Raw genomic sequence first — 22,150 nt, 5'->3', positions numbered from 1 at the left:
GTTTTCCTTCCCACTTTGAGCAGCTACTAAGACTCTGTCATGGAAGTGCATTTTCTTCCTTACTCCCGTAAGAAAATACAGCCTTGTAAGCCTGGTCCTATAAGCAGGTCGTCCTGGAGATGTTTGGGGGAGGCTGCTTTGAACACAGCCTTCACACCACTGCATAAATCCAACAACAATCCACTGAATAAAAGTGATCCACACTTCAGGTCGCAAGTGCTTCAGGAAGAAAGAAAACCAGAATACCTTAAGGCTGTTGTTCAGGTGACTCATTTGGAAACATCTTGGAAAAACTTTCCCAAATAAAAGGAAAGAAATGGGGGGGAATGAAGGTATCTAAATAATATAAGAAAAGGCATAAAGGACTGCTAGGAGCTGTTTATTTAAAAGCATTTCTCTCCTCTTTGGCTGGGTCCCTGGTATTCTCTGCTGCAATCTGTAGCTGGAGAATTTTGAAGAATGCAATTAAATTCAAATGCTTTGATGAGTAATATCTCTTCTCTTCATATTTGTCTAAAACTTTTTCTTATTGAATAGCAAGAGTGATGAAAGCATTTTCCATAATAATAACAATGACAAGGGCCTGATGATGAACTACAATTAGCTCAGTGATTCATCAGTTAGCAGCGAAAATTTCAATGCATCATGACATTTAGAGCATTTGGTTGTGATTAACAGTCTTTGAAATGTCACCGAATTTTATTTAATTGGCTAAGAAAAATTTTTAAAAGGTAATCACTGCAAAGATCACATTCATCGCCAAAAAAGATAATTGCAGTTGTCACATGACAAGGTAGATGCTAACTACTGTAGCAAACTGGCTCTGTGTTCTGATGGAATCTAATGAATCCAGCAGAGATCAATAGCTAGAAGGGGCTTAGAAGTTTATTTGAATGCTCCTTTCAAAGCCATTTGTATAAACAACTGCAAGCCTTTAAGTCATCTGAGCAAACACTGACATTGAAATGCAGGTAACTGTAAGACAGAATTAATTCCATTTAATTATAGTAACCTCTGAACCATTCTAAGGCACGATCACAATTTCAATTGTGTGTGTGTGTGTGTGTGTGTACATGCATGTCCAAGTATGTAAAATAGCTTTTTATCTCATATTGGCTTGCAGAGGCAGGTATAATACACAGGAACAGAATTATATCACTTAAGGGTCATACTGATGAAGTAGAAAATAGAGAAAACTTCATTTTCATGGGAGATTGACCATCTCTAAGTCTGTCAAAGAGTTTGGCTATTGAAAACCCCAGTGGCAAGAGACAGGATGGGGCAAAAGTGCATTCATACAAATAGAGTGCCAACTGCCAACCAATACCAACAGGGGCGTTTTGTAACATTTATTGATGCTTCAGTTTCTTGCTTTCCAGAATTTATTTTTTTAGCCCATCTGGTTTTCTGATTGGCCAGACTCCAGAGGGGTTTTTACAGGGGAAGACAGAGCAGGGAAGTTTGCGGAGGGTTTCCTTGTTCAAAAATATTTCCCTCACAAAGACGCAGAAAAAACAATCCACCACGTGTTGGTGATTTTTCTGGGTCTTAGTGGTCCCTGAAGGAGTGTGAATATACTCACTTGGAGTGTACAATGATATTCCGCCCAAAACTATGGTCAGTGACCATGAATGACTTCTATACAAGATGCTAACACTGAGCTCACAATACGATATAAAATGTTCCTGGGTCACCAAAATTGAGCACTGATATAAACACATTTTAAAAGGTCCATTCACTGTAGAACTTCTCAAGGCTTTTAATATATGCATGTACACTGTGAGTCTCCAAGAGGACGACGGCACCTCCCACCCTGACCACAACCCCTATGTTGGGATATCTCGGCAGTCCGGTACCCACCTGGGTAGGCTGTGCTGGCGTAAGTATGTCTGAGAACAAAAGTGATACAAAAGTGAAGCAATGGACAGAGAAGAGGTTCCAGAGCAAGCAACAGAAGGGGGAAGATGAAAGGAAGCAGACACTCCTGAGGTCTTGGGCAGGGAATAGGGCCAAAGCATCGGAGTGAGAGCTGTGTCTAGAGACCTAGTGTCACAGTGGTCAAGGAGATGGCACTTGTCACCCAGCCCAACACTGCTGGAAGGGGCCAGGCACTGCCTCATCTGGCTGCACTCTCAGACCCATGAGGAAGGGTCTACCAGCACCGCCTCCTGGAGGTGTGACATGCACAGCTACCCTGGCCCACACTGACCAAGGCTCCACACTTGGTTCAACACTCTGCAATCACCCCCTTAAAACTCTTAACAACTTTGAACAAGGGCCGCAAGATTTTCATATTGCAAGGAGTCTTTTATTTGTGCAATTTATGTGGCCAGTGCTGGTCCTATTGCCATCTTGATTTTATAGATAAGAAAAATAAGGGTGAGACTGAGAATCATTTTCTGAAGGCCATAGAGCGAGCTCTGAGTGAGTCAGGCTCCTCGTCCCAGCCCACCCGAGTTTAAAGGCCATAGACTTAACCACAACAACCTCCCACTTAACCACAACAATCTCCCAACTCCCACTCCTTCACCACCTAGGCCAGAGATCAGGGTCTCAGACAGCCCCACCCCCACACACAGACTTTCTGACTATTTGGGGCTATTCCAGCCCCTCTCTGACAGCTTTGCCCAGAAGCAGAGTGCAGACCTTTGATCCCTGCTAACTGCATTTATGACACTTGAGGGCAGGCTTACTCAACCCAGCTCTGCCCATACTCATTCCTGGACCTGCCCCCACTGAGGTGGAGAATAAGGACACACCTGGAAGTCCCAGGGCTGCACCCACCTCCTGAGGCACCAGAGTGCCTCTCAGAGGAACAAGAGCTGGTTACAGGACCCAAAAACAACACTGCAGCTTGCTCTGCCCAGCTAGTGCCACCTACTGGAAGGGAAGTCATTCTACACACCCTTTTGCTGCATCTATTGACTCATCATACAGGATGTGGTCAAATCTCACCCCAAAACACCACATACTGGCTCAGAGACTAAACACGGCTTGTCATTATCCAAATGAAAATCTAAAGGTAAAAAGCAGCAACTGATCCAGATGGGAGGAATCAGCAAAAGAATTCTGGAAGTATGAAGAATAAAATAGAAAGCACACCCCCAAAGAGGAACAAAAGCTCTCTAGAAATGGACATTAACCAAAGTCAGAACACTAAAATGAGAGAATAAGAATTTCAAACATGGATTGTAAGAAAACTCAATGACATTCAAGAAAAAATGGATAATCAACACATAGAAACCACAAAAGAAATCCAGAACCTGGAAGAAAAGTTCACTAAAGAAATTGAAATATTAAAGAAAAATGAAACCAAACTCCTGGAAATGAAGAATCTATTCAGAGAACTACAAAACACAGAGGAGAGCCTCAAGAACAGGGTAGATCAAACAGAAGAAAGAATCTCAGAGATTGAAGATAACACCTTCCAATTAAATAATTCAGTCACAGAGATGGAGCAGAGAAATAAGAGAAAAGAGTAAAGTCTAAAAGAAATATGGGAGGGTTATTGGGATTCCCAAATGGAAAGAAGAAAACAAGCAAGGGTTGGATAAGCTATTTGTAGATATAATAGAGGAAAATTTCCCAGGCCTTGCTAAAAATCTAGATATCCAAGTACGAGAAGGGCAAAGGACCCCTGGGAGATTCAATGCAAACAGGAAGACACCACAACATGCAGCTTGATGAAAATATCCACTGAACAGGCCCTTCTATAAGCTGTAAGGCAAAAGAAGCAAGTAACATACAAAAGAAACCCAATCCGAATAACATCGGACTTCTCAACTGAAACCTTACAAGCAAGGATAGGCTGGGGACCCATTCTCACTCTTTTGAAACAGAATATTGCCCAGCCTAGAATCTTGTAGCCTGCAAAACTAAGTTTTGTAAATGAAGGAGAAATAAAGACATTCTCAGATAAGCAAAGACTGAGGGAATTCACGAAGACAACACCAGTCCTCCAAGAAGTACTCAAAACAGTGTTATACACAGATCAGCACAATAAACATTCATGAATGTAAAACCATTCAAAAGCCAAAGATCAAAGGCCAGATACCACAATGGCTCAAGAGAGAAAATAAAGCAACAAAGTTCAACCCAACAGAATGAACAGAAATCTGCCCCACCTATTGGTTCTATCAAAAAATGTGAATGGCTTGAACTCCCTACTGAAGAGACATAGACTGGCCATATGGATAAAAAAATAGAAGCCAAGTATCTGCTGCCTTCAGGAAACACATCTAACCTGCAAGGATGCACTTAGACTAAAAGTAAAGTGGTGGAAAACAATATTTCAAGCAAATGGAAGCCAAAAGAAGGCTGGTGTGGCAGTTTTGATTTCAGATAACTTAGTTTTTAAATCAACAAAAGTAATGAAAGACAAAGAAGGTCACTATATAATGGTGAAGGGTACAATTTAACAAGAAGACATAACAATTCTAAATATGTATGCACCCAACTTAGGTGCACCCAGATTTGTAAAGCAAACCCTACTTGATCTAAACAAATTGATAAACAACAACACCATAATTGCCAGAGACTTCAACACCCCACTGACAGCACAGGACAGATCCTCCAAACACAAAATCAACAAAGTAATAATGGACTTAAACACAACTCTAGAACAAATGGGCCTGACTGACATTTACAGGACATTCTACCCAAAAACCACTGAATATACATTATTCTCATCATCTCATGGGACATTCTCTAAGATTGACCATATCCTAGGACACAAAAAATGTCTCAAAAATTTTTTTAAAGTAGAAATTATACCATGTATCTTTTCAGATCACAGTGGAATAAAAGTAGAAATCAACCCTAACAGAAACTCTCATTTCTACACAAAGTCATGGAAACTAAACAACTTTCTGCTGAACGATTACTTCATAAAAGAGAAAATCAAGATGGAAATCAAAAGATTATTTGAAGTAAATGACCGAGGAGACACAAGTTATCAAAACCTGAGGGATACAGCTAAAGCAGTCCTGAGAGGAAAGTTTATTTCCATAAATGCCTATATCCAAAAGTCAGAAAGATCCCCAATAGACAACCTAATGAATTGACTCAAAGAGCTGGAAAAAGAAGAACAGACTGACTCCAAATCCAGCAGAAGAAGTGAAATCATTAAGACCAAATCAGAACTAAATGAAATTGACAACAGGGAAACTATATAGAAGTTTAACAAAACAAAAAGTTGGTTCTTTGAACAAATAAAATTGATATGCCTTTGGCTAGATTAACGAAAAGCAGAAAAGAAAAACCTCTAATAAGCTCCATCAGAAAAATAAGGGAGAAATTACAACTTATGTGACGGAGATACAAGATATATTTTATGAATACTACAAAAACCTTTATGCACACAAACTGGAAAATGTGGAGGAAATGGATAAATTCTTAGAAACTCACAGCCCCCCTAGGCTCAACCAGGAAGAAATAGAATTCCTGAACAGACCAATATCAAGTACTGAAATTGAAACAGCAATAAAAACCATCTAGTCCCAGACCAGATGGCTTCACACCCAAATTTTACCACACCTACAAAGTAGAACTGGTGCCTATCCTGCAGAAATTATTCCACAACATCGAGAAGGATGGGAGCCTCTCCTACACATTTTATGAAGCCAACATAACCCTGATACCAAAACCAGGAAAGGATGCAACAAAAAAAGAAAACTACAGACCAATATCCCTTATGAATATAGATGCAAAAATTCTCAACAAATCCTAGCTAACCGAATTCAGGTGCTTAGCAAGAAAGTAATCAATCACGACCAAGTGGGTTTCATCCCAGAGATGCAGGGATGGTTCAACATATGCAAATCTATAAATGTAATTCACCAAGTAAACAGAAGCTAAAACAAAGACCATATGAACCTCTCAATAGATGCAGAAAAAGCATTTGACAAAATTCAACACCCTTTTATGATAAGAATGCTTAACAAAATAGGCATAGACAGGGCTTACCTAAAAATGATAGCCATATATGCCAAACCCACAGCAACATAATACTGAATGGGGAAAAACTGAAAGCATTCCCACTTAGAACTGGAACAAGAAAACATTGCCAACTATCTCCACTTCTATTCAACATAGTGCTGAAAGCCCTGGCAATACCAATCAGACAAGAGAGCAGAATTAGGGGCATCCAAATGGGGACAGAAGAGATCAAACTTTCACTCTTTGCTGATGATATGATATTATATCTGGAAGACCCCAAGGATTCAACCAAGTGACTCCTTGAATTGATAAATGAATTTGGTAAAGTCTCAGGATACAAAATCAATACACAGAAATCAGAGGCAGTAACAGTCAAACTGAGAATCAAATCAAAGACTCAATTCCCTTCACAATAGCAACAAAGAAAATAAAGTACTTAGGAATATATTTAACTAAGTAGGTAAAAGACCTCTACAGGGAGAATTATGAAACAATAAGGAAGGAAATAGCAGAGGACATAAACAGGGGAAAACCATAACATGATCATGGGTCAGCAAAATCAACATTGTTAAAATGTCTATACTACCCAAAGTGACCTACAGAGTCAATGCACTCCCTATTAAAATACCATTGTCATTTTTCACAGATATAGAAAAAATAATTTTACGCTTTGTATAGAACCAGAGAAGACCCCATATAGCAAAAGCAATCCTAGGCAATAAAAACAAAATGGGAAGCATCAATAGCAGATTTCAAACAATACTACAAGGCTATAGTAATTAAAACAGCTTTTTATTAGCACAAGAATAAGACATTGACCAGTGGAACAGAACAGAGGACTTATAAACCATCCTCTTAAACCCATCTAATCTTTGACAAAGCAGACAAAAACATACACAGGAGAAAAGAATTCTTATTCAATAAATGGTGCTGGGAAAACTGGATAGCCACATGTAGAAGACTGAAACAGGATCCACACCTTTCACTTCTCACAAAAATCAACTCACGCTGGGTAACATACTTAAACCTAATGTGTGAAACTATTAGAATTCTAGAGGAAAACATTGGAAATACTCTTCTAGACATTGGCCTAGACAAAGAATTTATGAAGAAGACCTCACATGCAATCACAGCAACAACAAAAATAATTAAATGGGACCCGATCAAATTAAGAAGCTTCTGCACTTCCAAAGAAACTTTTATGAGAGCAAACAGACAACCTACAGAATAGGAGAAAATTTTTGCAAGCTACACATCCAATAAAGGGCTGATAATTAGAATCTACTTAGAATTCAGAAAAATCAGCAAGAAAAAAATCAAGCAACCCTATCATAAAGTGGGCAAAGGACATGAACAGAAACTTTTCAAAAGAAGACAGAATAATGGCCAACAAACATATGAAAAAATGCTCAACATCTCTAATCATCAGGGAAATGCAAATCAAAACCACAGTGAGATATCACTTATCTCCAGTGACAATGACCTTTATCAAAAAGTCCCAAAACAATAGATGTTGGTGTGGATGCGGAGAGACAGGGACACTCCTACACTGCTGGTGGGACTGCACACTAGTTCAACCTCTGTGGAAAGCAGTATGGAGATACCTTAAAGAGATACAAATAGATGTACCATTTGATCCAGCAATCCCATTAGTGGGCATCTACTCAAAAGAACAAAAGACACTCTATAAAAAAGACATGTACACTTGAATGTTTATAGCAGCACAATTCACAATTGCAAAGATGTGCAAACCACTCAAGTGCCCATCAATACACAAGTGGATTAATAAAATGTGGTATATGTATACCACGGAGTACTATTCAGCTATAAGAAACAACGGAGATATAGCACCTCTTGTATTTTCCTGGTTAGAGCTGGAACCCATTCTACTAAAAGAAGTAGCCCAAGAATGGAAAAACAAGCACCACATGTACTCACCAGCAAATTTGGTTTCACTGATCAACACCTAAATGGACATATAAGAGTAACATTTATGGGGCATTGGGCAGATGGGAGGGACTGTCTGCCCTACACCCCATAATAAACCCATTATGTGTGGGTATATACATACATAATGAGTGTGATGTGCACCGTCTAGGGAATGGACATGCTTCAAGCTCTGGCTCCGGGGGGTAAGAGGGGGAGGCAACACATGTAACCTAAACATTTGTATCCCCATAATATGCTGAAATAATAAAAAAAAGTTATGACAAGCCTTTTCAGTATTACCACCTGGAAACAGCCAGCTGCCATGTAGAGCTCAAGCCCTGAGAAGGCAGCTGCCCAGGGTTCACACCAGAATTTCCAGGTGCAGCCTGGCCTGGCCATCTATGCTTCTAAACTACTTATGTGCTGGTAACAGGTGTGTTGTCCAAAACAAGGACTCTTACCTACATGTTAATTATCTGTGACTCACAGCCCCTCAGAGTGAGCTGAGAAGGAATGGCTTTGGGTTTGTATTGAGGAAATGGACTTGGCTTATTTTTATCTTCTCCTTCACAGTCATGACACCAGCTCAGAACTGAGACCTAAATACCCTTCTTTGTGCCAATAGGCACCATTGGTAAAAGAGAGTCCAGAAATCAGAGCTGACCCTTCGCTTAAGAGGTCAGTGTAGCTAAGTAGTAAAAACTAAAGTTTTGGAGTCTGATGTAACTCACCACCACACACAAGCTGTGCAATGGTGAGCAAATGACTCACCTGCTTGAGCCTCCATTTAGTCACCTGCACAATGACAGCCTGCTCTACAGAGCTGCCTGGGACTAACAGCAGCAAGTCCTTGGGAGACTTGAGCTGGCCTTCCAGCTCCTGCTGGACACTCAACATGGATTTTGCCCCATTTAGTGCCTGCTTGTTCTCAAACCATCCCATGCCTTTTTCCTGCCAACCACAAGACCCAGGCTCCCCCACAGTTTTAACAAGGTTCATCCAAAGGAGAGAGGGAGCAAGGAAAAAGATAAGGTGTGTCTAAGTCTAAGTTATTTCTCTTTGCTCCAGGGAATGGGCATTTTTCTGGCCGTGACTGCTTCCAGAGGACAAGTCCTCCCCTCCAAGGTCCCAGTTCTTGCTGAGCAGCCTTCTCCACGCTTCTAGTCACATCTGGATGACCACAGTGACTAGGTTCTGCTGTCACCCTTCTTGCCTGCTATACCCCCTGCTCTAGAGAGGAGATGGCCCCTGCTGGTGCTAATCTGTGGATTGTTTCATTCCTTGTTTGGTTACTCAGCTTTTGCATTCCCTGTGCAATCAATTCCCTGAATTAAACTCCTACTGTTTGAACTACTTTGAGTGGTTTCTATTTTTCTGCTTCTTAACATCTTACCTGCTATCTCCCTGGGCCGGGCCACAATTATGTTCTACCCAGATAAGTGAATGGCCTCTCTGCTATTGTCCTTGCTCTCCTAGAGTTACTTCCAAACCCAGCAGCAAGCAAAATGCTGATGAAACCCAAGATTGTGTCATTCTCTGCTCAGACCCTGCAATGGTTTTCCACTCCACACAGAAATAGTGAAAGTCCTCACTAGCGTCTCCAGGTCTACATGATTGGGCTCCTGCTGCTTCCACGATCTTGTTCCCCAGCACCCTCTCTTGCCCACCCTGCTGTCCTCACGCTGGCCTCCTTGCTGTAGGGCACATAGGCTAAACACCTGCTCGGGGCCTGTGCACTTGCTGTTCCTCTTGCTGGAAGCTCCTTCCTCAAGATGCCCACATGGCTGCTCTCTCACTTCTTCTCTGCACCAATGTCACTACGTCAGTTAGAACTTCCCTGACCTCACTGTATAAAGTGGCACCTCTCCCCCCTCCTAGCACTCTGACCACGCTGGAACAATAGTGCTATTGTTCTTCACAGCACTACCCAACTCATCTGTCTCTTCCCACTAGAACTGAGGTACCCAGACGTTTACTATAAGAGCTACAGAGTAAATATCTCAGGCTTTACAGGCCATATGGTCTCTCTCTCACCACTCTCAACTCTGTCACTGTAGTGCAATGTCAATGTAGTGCAAAAGCAGCCAGGGAGAATACATGAATAGTGGGCATGGCTGTGATCCAACAAAACACTGAACGCAGGCTGGACTCACAGGCCATAGTTTGCTGACCTTCGCACTAGAGCATGGGCCACCAAGGCAAAGGCTGTCTCCTCTGCTCACTGTTGTATTCCCGATGTCCAACATAGACGGGCATGCAGCACACAGTCAAATAAATTGTAAAGGACCTGGATTGATAGTCACTGTTTTCCCACTACCCGTCCAAGAGTAACAAGAAAACAGTAGCAGCATGTTGTTCCTGCTTAACACGTGGGATTGAAGGGTCAGAATCACCAGCCCAGGACTCCCCAACACCTTTCACGGCATGTCAACACGTGCTACTTGAAAAAGAGATTCTTCAAAGAAGTGTAAGAGACACCAGGTTAAGCAGGATCTTTTCATACAGTACTTATTGGAGCTTTGAATATTCTACTGCATGTTGTAACCCTCCAAGGGGCCAGCGAATAGGGGGAGCGGGCCAGGAATAGCATGTAGCACTCCCTAAACACATTGCATAGCGAAGCCCTTCTCCTCCGACGTCCCGCAGACGGGGATTCGGTGAGACACCTGCGAGAAGTCAGTTTACTCCCTGAGGAACTTGAGGGTTTCTCAAGCGCATTACAAGGTGTTCAAATGCTGAGAGACCCCCATGGCCCCAGACTCACACAACAAACGGGGGATGAGACCAATGACCACGGTTCCCCGTCCTCTGCACACAGCAGTGGACTGCTTTGGCCTCGCCAGCTGGCACCCGGTTCCCAAGTGACTTACACGGCTGGCCAGCCTCACCCCCCCATCCGTGCCTGTGGGTCCTGGTCAGTCACAGCCAGGGCTGACAATATTACTGGTCCAATTTGTTTTTAAATCCCATCTCTCTGAAGACGAGAAAGGCACATCCAAAAGGAGCTTACGTCGCTGAGGATGTTGAAGGCCTCGTTCAGAGCTATGTCCAGCATCCCGATTCCTTTTGCAAACAGCTTGTCCAGATGCTCCCTGAAGTGCTGAAACAACAGAGCGGAAAATCCGTTAGTGTCTGTCCTGTTATGCGAAACACCGACCTGGAATGAATTAGACATAGGCTACGGCAAAATCAACCATTCTCAAACCCAAGCAGTCATGATTTATTTTTTTCCATCTATATCCAGAACATAAGAACTTATTCAATGTAAAATTTACCTTCAATATTAATGTTTTAGCTTCTATTACAATTTAAGAAAAGAAGTTAGTCAAACTCTGGTGAAAGTACTTCACTCACACAAAATTGCCACTTTCCTCTTCAGTCTCATCCCCTGTGACTCTTCCCCTCTTCTGCCCTACTCTCCCACTCCGGGTCACACTCAGGACCTGCACATGCCCCCTTCCATGGAAGCCCATGCTCGGTCCCTGTCCTGCCCCCGTCCTGCTCTCTCCCACCTGCTTTGCGAGCTCATTGTGGACATCACCCCCTTCCCGCCCCGTGAGGCCTTCCCAGACTGGCCGCTGGGATTAGCTTAGAAGGCGTCCTCTGCAGCCCCACGCTCCCCCCCACGCTCAGATCCACGTTGCGCTGAGACTCCAGGCGTGCAATTACCTGACTACACTGTGCCCCACTCGAGACTGGAATTCCTCGAGACAGGGCATTACTCTGTGCCCCATGTCTCCCACATATCTGGTACACACAGGAGGTGCTCCACAGCAGTCTCCAAGGAGCAACGATAAAGACTGGATCACAACATGAAAACTGTAATCATGGCAAGGGATTCCACACAGGCTAGAAACCCAGGACAGCTCCAAAGAGTCTGCAGGATGGAACGCGCCTCTTCTGGAGCAGGTCCCTTCTGGCTGTGTTGGTTCTGCAGAAGCCCAGCATCAGCTGGGGACTCAAAGGGACAACAAAGAAGTAACCGTAAACTCCACCCCCCATTTCTGCCACCCAACAAAGGGGCAAGGGTGGGTCCAGGCATGTGCCCAGGAGAGGTGTGCGTGTGCGCAGTGCCCGGCCAGAGCCCATGCCCACAGTGCACAGCTGCCTGGCACCACTCTCTCATCGCCCATTGCTGAGCCCTTGCTTTTCTACTGAAGTGGATTATTCTCTCCCCAAGGCGTCCGCTTCCTTGTCTGCTGGGGAAACTGGCTGGAGGAGTTACCGGGAGGGAGGGGAGTAGGAAGGCCAATGTCCTGGCCCAGGAGTGGCTTTCTTTTTCTTGCCACACCTGGGACTCAGCAACGTCCCCAGCAAGCCATCAGCACTCAGGTGGCCACACCCATTCAGGATGTGTCTACCATGCAGCCCGGGGCCCCAAACCTGAGCACAGAATCAAAACAGATCATAGAGACCAGTCCAGGGTCATGGCAATGGCCCTAAACTGCTGTTCTGCCCTGCCTGGGCCCCTCAAGAAGTGGCAGAGGCCACTAGGCATTGGGGTGCACTACAGGTTTGCTGGAAAGATGGTGCCAGTGTGGACCCCAAGGTTTGGGTGGGCTCCTGGCAGTGATTTGGCTTTGCTGACACCAGCCCTAACATAAACCAAGGCTGGACTTGAAATCAGCGGCTCACCCTGGGGATAAATATAACCTGCAAGCCCCCTTCCCTGGTCTGGTCCTTCCCCATGACAACCTCGCCCCCTGGCGGCTCACCAGAGCAGCCATCGTTATTGAAGCCTGCTCTGTGTTAGGCACAACACTGTGAGGTTCTGTTGTCCCACTTTACAGATGGGGGGACTGAGGCTCAGCACTGTGTCCAAATTCACACGCCTCCTAGCTGCCTAGCCCAGGTTTCAATCCAGGTCTGCTTCACCTAGTAGAGAGAATGTCTTCATTCTCTCTACTATGCATCTGTTGCTTCTCTAAATTATAAAATAAAAGCTTTTATTTATTGATTGTGTTTTGGAGCACCTTGTATGCACAGCACTGGGCATGGGCTTAACATGTACCTGGGCAATCTGGCTCTGGAATGCTGCTTTTCACCCTGTGCCTGGGCTGGGGCTGAGTTTACAGGTGAGGGTCAAATGGCTTGAGAGATGGGGCAGAAAAATGCCAAGGGCCAGAGAACCAGAAAAACCACGTGGCCAGGAGCCAAGCCTTGTGCTTCCATTTTCTTCCTGCCCAATTCCCAAGGCCCAGCAGGATGCCAAGTACGTGGCAGGTCCTCCATGAATACTTGGTGACAAATGCCTGGGGAAGCCAGGAGTCCCCACTGCAGGTGCAGTCTGCCTTCACCACCAACCACCACCCTCGGAAACCAGCCACCAAGAGGACTTAGGCTCAGCGAGCATCGCCCAACTGTGGTCACACACATACCGTGGGACATGGAGCCCCGTGAAGCACCCATCCCACAGCTTGCTGAGATCTGGCTCTTTAACTGGCCCCGGGGTCACATCGCTGTGGCCAGGTCCTGCCTTTCCAAGTTCACTCCATTCATCAAATGTCATTTCCATCTATTACCTTTAATTGTGCTCCATCACACAAGTTTACACTGTATGTTTTCTTAACAACAGTGAACGACATTGAATTTTTCTTTTAATCCGCATGTAGCTGTGGGTCACATGCCACTTCAGGCAGTGGTTGCCTTCAGTATTGGACACCTAGAGTTAAATACAACAACGGTTCATGGAGTTCCTTTCACTTTGCTCATATAACAAGGTCAGCTGCGTTCTCTTTCTTGCTGGTACAAATCTGGTTCATATATTAGATGGAAAAATATTTCCTTAAGTTAAGGGCTTCCAAATAATGCTGCAGAGGAAGGACTCTGCTTTTTTCTCTCTCTTCTGTCATTTTCAAACTCCCTTTTCTCCCATGGCATAACCTGAGCCAAGTCAGGTTATGGGCTGCATTCAACCATCCACCTAAATCTCCTACCAAAAATAAGTCTTGCCTTCTAGGAAACTAGGTCCCATGATGTGACTTCCACTAAGAGCTGCTCTGTCCAATATGGCAGCCATGAGCCACAGGTAGATATTTACATTTAAGTATGATTAAAGGCACCAAATCATTAAAAATTCAGTTCCTTGGTAGTACTAAGCCACATTACAAGTGCTCATCAGCCACATGTGGCCAGCCAGTGGCTACTGCATTGGACTCCGCAGATTAAAGAACATTGTCATCATTGCAGAAAGTGCAACTGAACAGCACTGGCCCAGAGACGCAAGGTTGACATAGTCCTTCCTCCCTACCAAGCCACTGACGATGAATGGTGATTCAGGGAAGTCCAAGGCTGGTACCCAGTGGATGTGTGTGAGTTTTGCCTGTCCAGTATCCATCCCCTTCTTTTGATTCCCCTTCTTTCCCACCACCGTGTAATTTATATGATTTAGGTAAGGCAGCATCTCTCTCCCTCATCTCAAGGGGTGGTTCTATTATCAGGCCTGTCTAATCTGTGACTCCATGGCCACAGTCACACATGGCTACTGACCCAACCCCTGGACTTTGCTGGGATGTGTGGGAAAAGGCTCTCTCTTTCCACTGGAATTGCTGAGAGCTCAGGGAGGAAGCCTGGGCTGCCAGCGGTCAGCTTGCTGCCACACAGGAAGGGCACACCTGAATGAAGGCAATAGCCAAGGAGAGCACAGCCCACACTGGAGGAGCCAAGACAGAACCAGGACAGCATGGCTCGAGCCCCCACATCCGGGCAGGCCTAGGCTTTTAGGAAACTGGGCCAGTAAATTTGCTTAACCAGGTTTAGCTGGATTGGGGCTGCTTCATTGAAAGGAGCCCTGTGGTCATCACAATGACCCTGCCTGCCCCTGCCTTCAGCGACGACACCTCTCCAAAGCATCCCCTGCATCATCGCACCCACGCTGCCTCCTCTCCTTCTTCTCGGTCACTGTCACTGTCCAGTGGGGTTTGTGTGCCTGTGCCAGACGGGCACCTGTGTACCTGTGCCAGCCAGGCTCTCAGTGCTCCCGGACTTAACAGCCATTGCTTTGACTGCCTGTGGCGCAGAGGAATTTGCGGCTTTGCTGAAGATGAACCCCAGCCACATGTACCCAAGGTAGACCCTGGAAGCTTGAGGATGGGGCCTGGCTGGCCGCCCTGCATCCCCCTCATCGCCATGGATTTCTTCTTCTCTATTCCCAGTGGCGGCCACTGTGAGACTCGGAGGTGCTATATTTAATGTCGTCACAGCGTTATCTTTGTGCGTCGGCAATTGGGGTGCAGGCCCTACGAACTTGGGGGAAAATTGAACTGGGAGGCAGGATACCAGCCTAGCATTCACCAGCTGAAACCCTGAGGCGGTGGCTCTCTGGCCTCGATTTTGTCCCCGTGAAATGGGGATGGGAGGGCACCCGGGCCGTGAGCATCGGGGCCTCGGACCAGCAGGCAGGGCTGCCAGGCAGCCCGCTATGTGAGCCCGAGGAGGACCCTCCCTCCGCTGCGCCCGGGTCTCCCTCTGACTGCAGGGGACGCTGTGCGGACCCCTCGCTGACAGGATAGGGAGAGAGAAGTCGCTTGACAGCACTGTGGGCACAGAAGGCACGTGAGGCTACTCTCATTTTACATCCACTAAAAGAAAGGACTGTCCTCAATATCTGAAAATTTAAAAAAATCCTAGAAAGCTTTTTACCTCAAACACCTTCCAGGCCAACTTCCTGGTTGGCAACTTGACAATCAACATACCCTGGGAAAGGATTCATGTCATCCTGCAAGGGCCAGGTTTCCTTACGCGGAGCGAGACTCCGGCTGATTTCACGGACCCGAGCAAGAGCACAGAACGGAAGGTTCCAGACTGCCGGGGACAGGGCCTCGCCCAACAGCCGTGTACCAGGAGGTGGCCCGTTTCCATTGTCTTTCTCAATTAAAATAGTCTATTAGAAATGGTGGCAATTCCATTTCATTGTCAAGCTTCAATAAAGAAGGTGGGGGAGGGCCTTCACCTTTGCTTCAGGCACTCGTGCAGCACACGGCTGCCCGGGAGAAGGCCGCGCCCCAGAGCAATCAGCGCCGCGCTGCCTGGGGACAGGAGCCCGCCACGCGCCGCCGCTGCCTGTGCCTGGTGCCAGCAGGCGCGGCCTCGCCGCTTATCTCCGTCAACCAGTCCCAGCACTCAGGCCAGCGCAGGATCCTGGCGAAACGACCCTCGCCTTCCATCAGCGTTTGGTTCAGTGGAATCAGCCTGACGACTCTCTCCGTGATAACCGCAACTGCACTTTTCCTGTCTAGGTAGTCATAATAAATGTGTGAGTCCCCCTGGTTACGAGCAGGAGGGCAAATGGAAAGTGGACCTCAGAGGACAAAACAATGCCCCCTCCGCAGAGCCACCTACCAGTGACGCCCCTCAGGGTCACTCGAGTACTGCACACATGAATTCTGTGCCCACTGGGCAGGGATGAGAATCGCCGCGGCGACCCAGCCACGGGAAGGCTTTAGAAGCTGCCTTGCCGCGTCCTCCGAAGGCAGCCAACCCTGGCCGGGTGAGGCGTGCATGTACACACGGAGTGCTTTTTATGCGTTGCTCCACTTGCTCCTCCTAACACCCTAAAATAAAGGTACTATCACATTCCTCTTTTACACATAAGCCAACAGAGCCTAGAAAGGTGAAATAATTCGCCCAAGATGGCACAGCGACTGTGAGGCAGGGTGGGTTTCAAGGCACTGAGGCTGGCATGCAAACCCCGTGCGGGTGTGCGTGCTCCCGGCGCACAGGCCCGCTCTCTACGTCCCTGATGAAGAACAGCACGCGGGAGGGCACAGAGACTTCAGTTTACCTGAAAGCCACACCCCCATGCGGGGCTGGCTTCCTGGGCGTGCGGCCTGTGCAGTGGCTGGCCCAGGGTCCCATGCACAGAAGGATCCTGGGTTTGGTTTAATGCTTTGCTGCCACTGTCCTGAAATTCTTAATTTTACTTTCAACTCTGGTGGGCGGCTGCAGTGTAGGCGTCCTCAAGTGTGCTTGACTTTACTAGGTCACTTTATACTGTAGCTTTCAGGTGGCTCAAGGTACACGTTCATCGGCAAACTTAAATGAAGGCATTAAAGGTGAGAGTGCCCTGTGGAGGCCCTCCCTCTGCAGCTCTGTCAGTGCCAGCTGTGGCACCACTGGCCGTCTTCTACGGCAAGCCAGCCCGAGCAGGTGAGCAGTGTCCCCACAGCCACGCCTACCCGCTCTGGTGCTGAACCCCTCAGTGGTCTCCAAACGGACCTGCACCGCGCTCTGTGGTCCCATCTCCATCGAGCTCCAAGCCCAAGCTGCCAAAGCCCATTTGTCCCGGACCCAGAGGGTGCTCGTAACTCCCTTCCACCTGCCACGGACATCACACCACGAGACTGTGGAATATAAACACGGACTCTTCATCCTGGTGCAATTCCTCCTGACAGCGCTCCCACCCCTGACCCTACCTAACCTGGGACGCGTCTCCATGTTCCGGTTTAGTCTGAGAACTCCCCGCAGGAATTTCACAGTCTTTTGGGCCAATACCTAGGGTCTAGGGCAGTGCGCAGGCCACGCATTTCACAGGAAAGGCACGCATTTCGTGGCGCTGCTACTGCAAAGCCCGGCTCCAGTAAATCACAGTGGTTCGACTCCGGTGGGGAAGCAGTGACACGGTATTGCTCAAAGGTGAGCTCAGATGGTTGAGGAAAGCCGGTATGGGTGAGGGAGGCCAGCTGTTTGCGATTTGGGGAGAAAGCACAGACACCGACAGAACCTCGTCGGAGCCATCCCCGTTTCCCCTGCACGCTGTGTGTGACAGATCGATGTGTCTCAAGGCAGCAGCTGTTGAATGCCAGTGCCAAATTAGAGAAAAGACAGATCTCTGGGACGTGAGCAGCGACTGTTCTTTCATACCAGGTAGTCGGATTAGCTGCACGGCCCTTCGATGGCATAGCGCTAATTATTCTGGGTAGATGGTGCAGCCCTTTGCGCCCGGCCGCCTGGAAGCGCGCCCGCGGGGCGGGTCTGCAGGCTCGCTCGCCCACTCAGTGGCCGCAACGGTCGTGTCTGGCAGAGTTCGGCAAAGACGCGAGGCCCAGGAGACACCTAGATTAGAACTTTCTGACTTGTGTAATACATTTTATAAAACTTGTATTCAATTAAAATACATTTGTTTCAGCGATCTCTGTATTTTGACAAACAAAATTACATGACTATTAAACTTAATTGTCTGAATTTCTTCTATTCTCATCAAGCCTGTGAATAAACAAATACTCTGTATAGCACTATACATATATTTTACGGTATGTATCAACTTTTATTTGATAAGTCCCCCACTGATGAAAATTTAGGTTTTCAGTATTTTATTTTTTCAAACATGACTACAGTAAACATCTTTGTACCCACATAACAGTACATGTGTAGAAATATCATTAGAAGTTCACAGAAGGTAAATCATTGGTCAATCATTTCTTCATTTATAGCACGCAGAGTTACCGTGAGGATTTAATGAGGCAATTCAGACAGAGCGTGTAACGCGGAGTCCGGCGCATAGTAAACATTAGGTCTTATTAGCACGGCATCTAAGGCTCGCCATGCCTTAAGGCATTTTGTTTAAACCTATTAAAGCATCCAAATTGAAATTCTAAAAACACACCAACAACAAAACTCAAGTCCACATATAGAAAAAGGAAGGTCCTTGGCTCCTGTAACAGGAAGGCTGGGCGGGCAGCTTCCTCAGGGGCCTGAGGGACCAGGACTCTGCGGGGCACCCAGGTCTTTCTCACCCACCTCCTGGCTCTGCCTGCGTTCCTGTTGCCAGCAGGCTTTTGGCCACACAGCTGCCTGTACCATCAACCCCACACCCTCCCAGCTCAGCCTCTCCACTGGCAAGAGCTAGGGATGCCAGATAAACACAGGACGCCCAATTAGCTTTGAATTTCAGATAAGCAACAAATAAACTAAAACCGTATTCACTGTTTATCTGAATTTCAAAGTTAACTGGATGTCTTGTTTGTTTTCCTAAATCTGGCAACTTTATGCAAGACCAGCTTCAGCAATATTAATACTATCAGAAATGTCCCCAGAAACACTGATTAGTCCAGCTTAGGTTACATGCCTGGGCCTAAACCTGTCAACCCCTGACTTATTCAGGCCTGGATCATGTGCCCATGTCTGAACTTGACAGTCTTAACCTTATGCAGTAGATAAACTCTAAGATGTACCAAGAACTGGGGAAAGTTCCACCTCAACTTCACCAACGGGTTTCTACGGAGAGGGCTTTCGTGGAGAGGAGCAAGGAGAGTGGGTGCTGGGCAGACAAGGACAGTCAACTCATTTTATTTTATTTTTTAGAGCTAGGGTCTCACTCTTTTGCTCAGGCTGGAGTGTTGTGGCATCATCATAGCTCACTGTAACCTCGAACTCCCGGCTCAAGTAATCCTCCTGCCTCAGCCTCCTGAGTAGCTGGAACCACAGGCACGTGCCACTACATACAGCTAATTTTTTTTTATTTTCTATAAAGATGAGATCTCACTATGTTGCCCAGGATGGTCTCAAACTCCTGGCCTCAAGTGATCTTCCTACTCAGGCCTCCCAAAGCCCTGGGATTACAGGCATCTCCCAATTACAGGTGTGAGCCAACACCCTGGCCAGAACAGTCACTTATAAGTAGCTTCTTGCAGGGCACAGCCCTTCAGTGGCAGTGGCAAAGTCCATATTCCCAGAGAAAGCTGCTGACGCAGGCCACGGAAGCCAAGACGTACCAAACACCCCTCCACACCAGTCAGCGCTCCCCTCTGCAGCTGCATGTGGAGTGGGGAATACATGTAGGAGGAGGATAGGAAACAAATGGTAGCTTCTCCCAGGGAAAATCACAATATTCCCCTAAAAAGGGAGAGAAGAGGGTTGCTGGAAAATAGGTGGTCCTGGGAAGGTTTGAGGCCTAGCAGAAAGACAGTGCCCAGGATGGAAAAGAAGATTATGCCACTGACAATGAATATTCACTAGGTGTTCTCTGCACACCAACCCTGTCGCTGAGCACCGGTGGACTGTGTCTTCTTCAATCCTCACAGTTACCCCAAGAGATAAGGCAGGAACTCTTCTTACCCTCCTTTTACAAATGAGAAAACAGATTTATATCACTGACTAGGTGTCACAGCTAGTTATCTAATAAAAGGTAGATCTGGGACTTAAATCCAAGCATTCTGTCTCTAAAATATATAATTTGGGTTTATTTCAGATGGTTTTTATAATGGAAAATTTCAATTATCAACTCACGGCAAATCTTGTTTTTCAATACCCCACCGCCACCTGCTCCCTCTCCCTGGCGGTTGCCAGGTTTCAAGTGATCCTCATCTCCCGACATCCAGACGCTGTGGAGGACCCTGCCATGTTGCACCAGGGTGGGCCTCTGTGGCCAAAGAATATAGCAGAAGCGACGGTGTGTCACTTGCCAGGTCAGGTTGTAAATGACACTGTGGCTGGCACCATGGTGCCTCCTGATCTCTGCCGCATACTTCATTCCGGGGGAAGCCAACTGTTCCATTGGGAACAGTCCTGTGGAGTGAGAAACTGAAGCTTCCAATCAACAGCTACCGGGAACGGACATCTCTTGACAGCGAGCATATGAATGAGCGAAGATGTACATCTTCCATCCTAGCCAACCTTCAGAATACTGCAGCCCCGGCCAACATCCTAAACGCAGCCTCAGGAAAGACCCTGAGCCAGAACAGCTGGCTCACTGTGCCTGGATTCCAACTCCAGGAACTATTTATAACATGTTTTTGTTGTTTTAAGCTATTTGTTCTGGAGTAATTTGTTCTGCGACAATAGATAAGTAATACAACCCTATCCAGATTATTTTGAAGCACATCCCAGACATCATATTATTTTATCTGTTAACATTTCAGTATATATAATATGTCTCTGAAAGAAAAAATAACTTTTAGAAACAAAACCACAATACACATTTCACTTCATGTCAATCAGAGTTACACAGTTTGAGTGAGGATACAAACAAGGTCTACACACTGTGATTGGCTGAGAGGTCTCTTGAGTTTCTTATTTTAGAGTCCCCCCTCCATTACTTGTCTTATCAATTTCTGTTGAAGACATCAAGTTGTGAATCATGAAGAGCATCCCAGAATCCAGATTTTCCTGATTGCTTTCCTAAGGTGCCATTTTTATGTTCTTCTGTCCCCTCTATTACAGTAAATCGATGGTTAGATTTAGCAGCTTGACCAGAGTCAGGTTTGACCACCTATTTATGTGTTTATCTGGCATTTGCTTCATTCATGGTTGTCACTTCCTTCAGACAAATACCTGGTAGTCTCCCTGCGATGGGGGGGGGGGCCATGGAGGCCCCATGCTTGATTCATTAAATCACTGGGGAATACAACATGCTGGCATTTTAATCCTATCAGTCCTCTTCATTTATGAGATAAAAAATTTCTATGAACAAGAGCTTCCTCTCTTGCACTGTTTACTCATTTGAGGAACCACTTGCAGGGGAAAGGTGGATAAATGTAGCCTCTCTTCACTTGTTTACTGGTTTTCAAAATAAAGATTGGTCCAAAGGTGAGCAATGAGGAGCGCCCAAACCCGTTTTTAGTGTCATCAATGCTTTTTCTGCTTCATTGTTTCAGTGTCAGCGTGGGCTGTAACATGTACTGTGTGTTTCTATCTGTCGCTGGGTTTTCCTTGTTTGGTTGGTTGGTTTTCGGGGGGTTGGATAAGGCTCACTTTATCCCGTCTAGTGGGCTGCTTCTCTTCGGGGTCGCTACGGCAGTGACAGCTTCCTGCTGTCACAGGCGCGTGATGTCACAGGCTCATCTTGCTCATCTTCTGCCCCTGACACAGAGCCAGCCACTTCTCTGCAGAGACCAATAAATCCGCCGTTCTTAACCATGCACTGTCTACAGCCTCTGCAGTCTCTTTGTGTGCCCGAGGAATGACAGGGAAGGAGAAGCAGAAAAACAGAGCCGGAAGGGGCCAAGTGAGGGGCCAAGAAGAAAAATGGCAGCATGGCAGCCAGGAAGCTCAGGAAGGGCATGAAACGTGGTGCAGATCTTACCCCAATGTGACAGGCAAAATGACACAGAAACAAAGTGGGAAGCACTCGCTAGATCCTGGTCAGGAATTTACTCCAAAAACAAGAAACACGGTGAGGCAAAGAAATGTTAGTGTTAGAACAATTTGATGAAAAAGGCAGGAGGTTCACACGTCAGTGAGGCACGTTCTGCCCTTGGCCAGTACCATAATGAGAATTCATGTTCCATCCCCAGGTCTGGAAGGGACCTCCAAGGACATCCATTAGGTCCAACCCCACTGGCACTAG

The 22,150-nt window shown here is 46.3% G+C and overlaps 1 protein-coding gene across 3 annotated transcripts in view; it reads right to left on the bottom strand.

The window, feature by feature from the left end:
* The window catches only part of CACNA2D3 (calcium voltage-gated channel auxiliary subunit alpha2delta 3), an 859,261-nt gene that overhangs the window by 380,933 nt on the left and 456,178 nt on the right, over positions 1 to 22,150 (bottom strand). For all 3 annotated transcript variants that reach the window (XM_020280385.2, XM_076008650.1, XM_076008655.1), the window contains one exon: positions 10,877 to 10,966. In XM_020280385.2, coding sequence (XP_020135974.1) covers positions 10,877 to 10,966 — 90 coding nt within the window. The remainder of the gene's footprint in view (positions 1 to 10,876; positions 10,967 to 22,150) is intronic.

The sequence above is a fragment of the Microcebus murinus genome, chromosome 1 (assembly GCF_040939455.1).
Source record: "Microcebus murinus isolate Inina chromosome 1, M.murinus_Inina_mat1.0, whole genome shotgun sequence".
NCBI classification, from domain to species: Eukaryota; Metazoa; Chordata; class Mammalia; order Primates; family Cheirogaleidae; genus Microcebus; species Microcebus murinus.
This window is presented reverse-complemented; position numbering and strand designations above follow the sequence as displayed.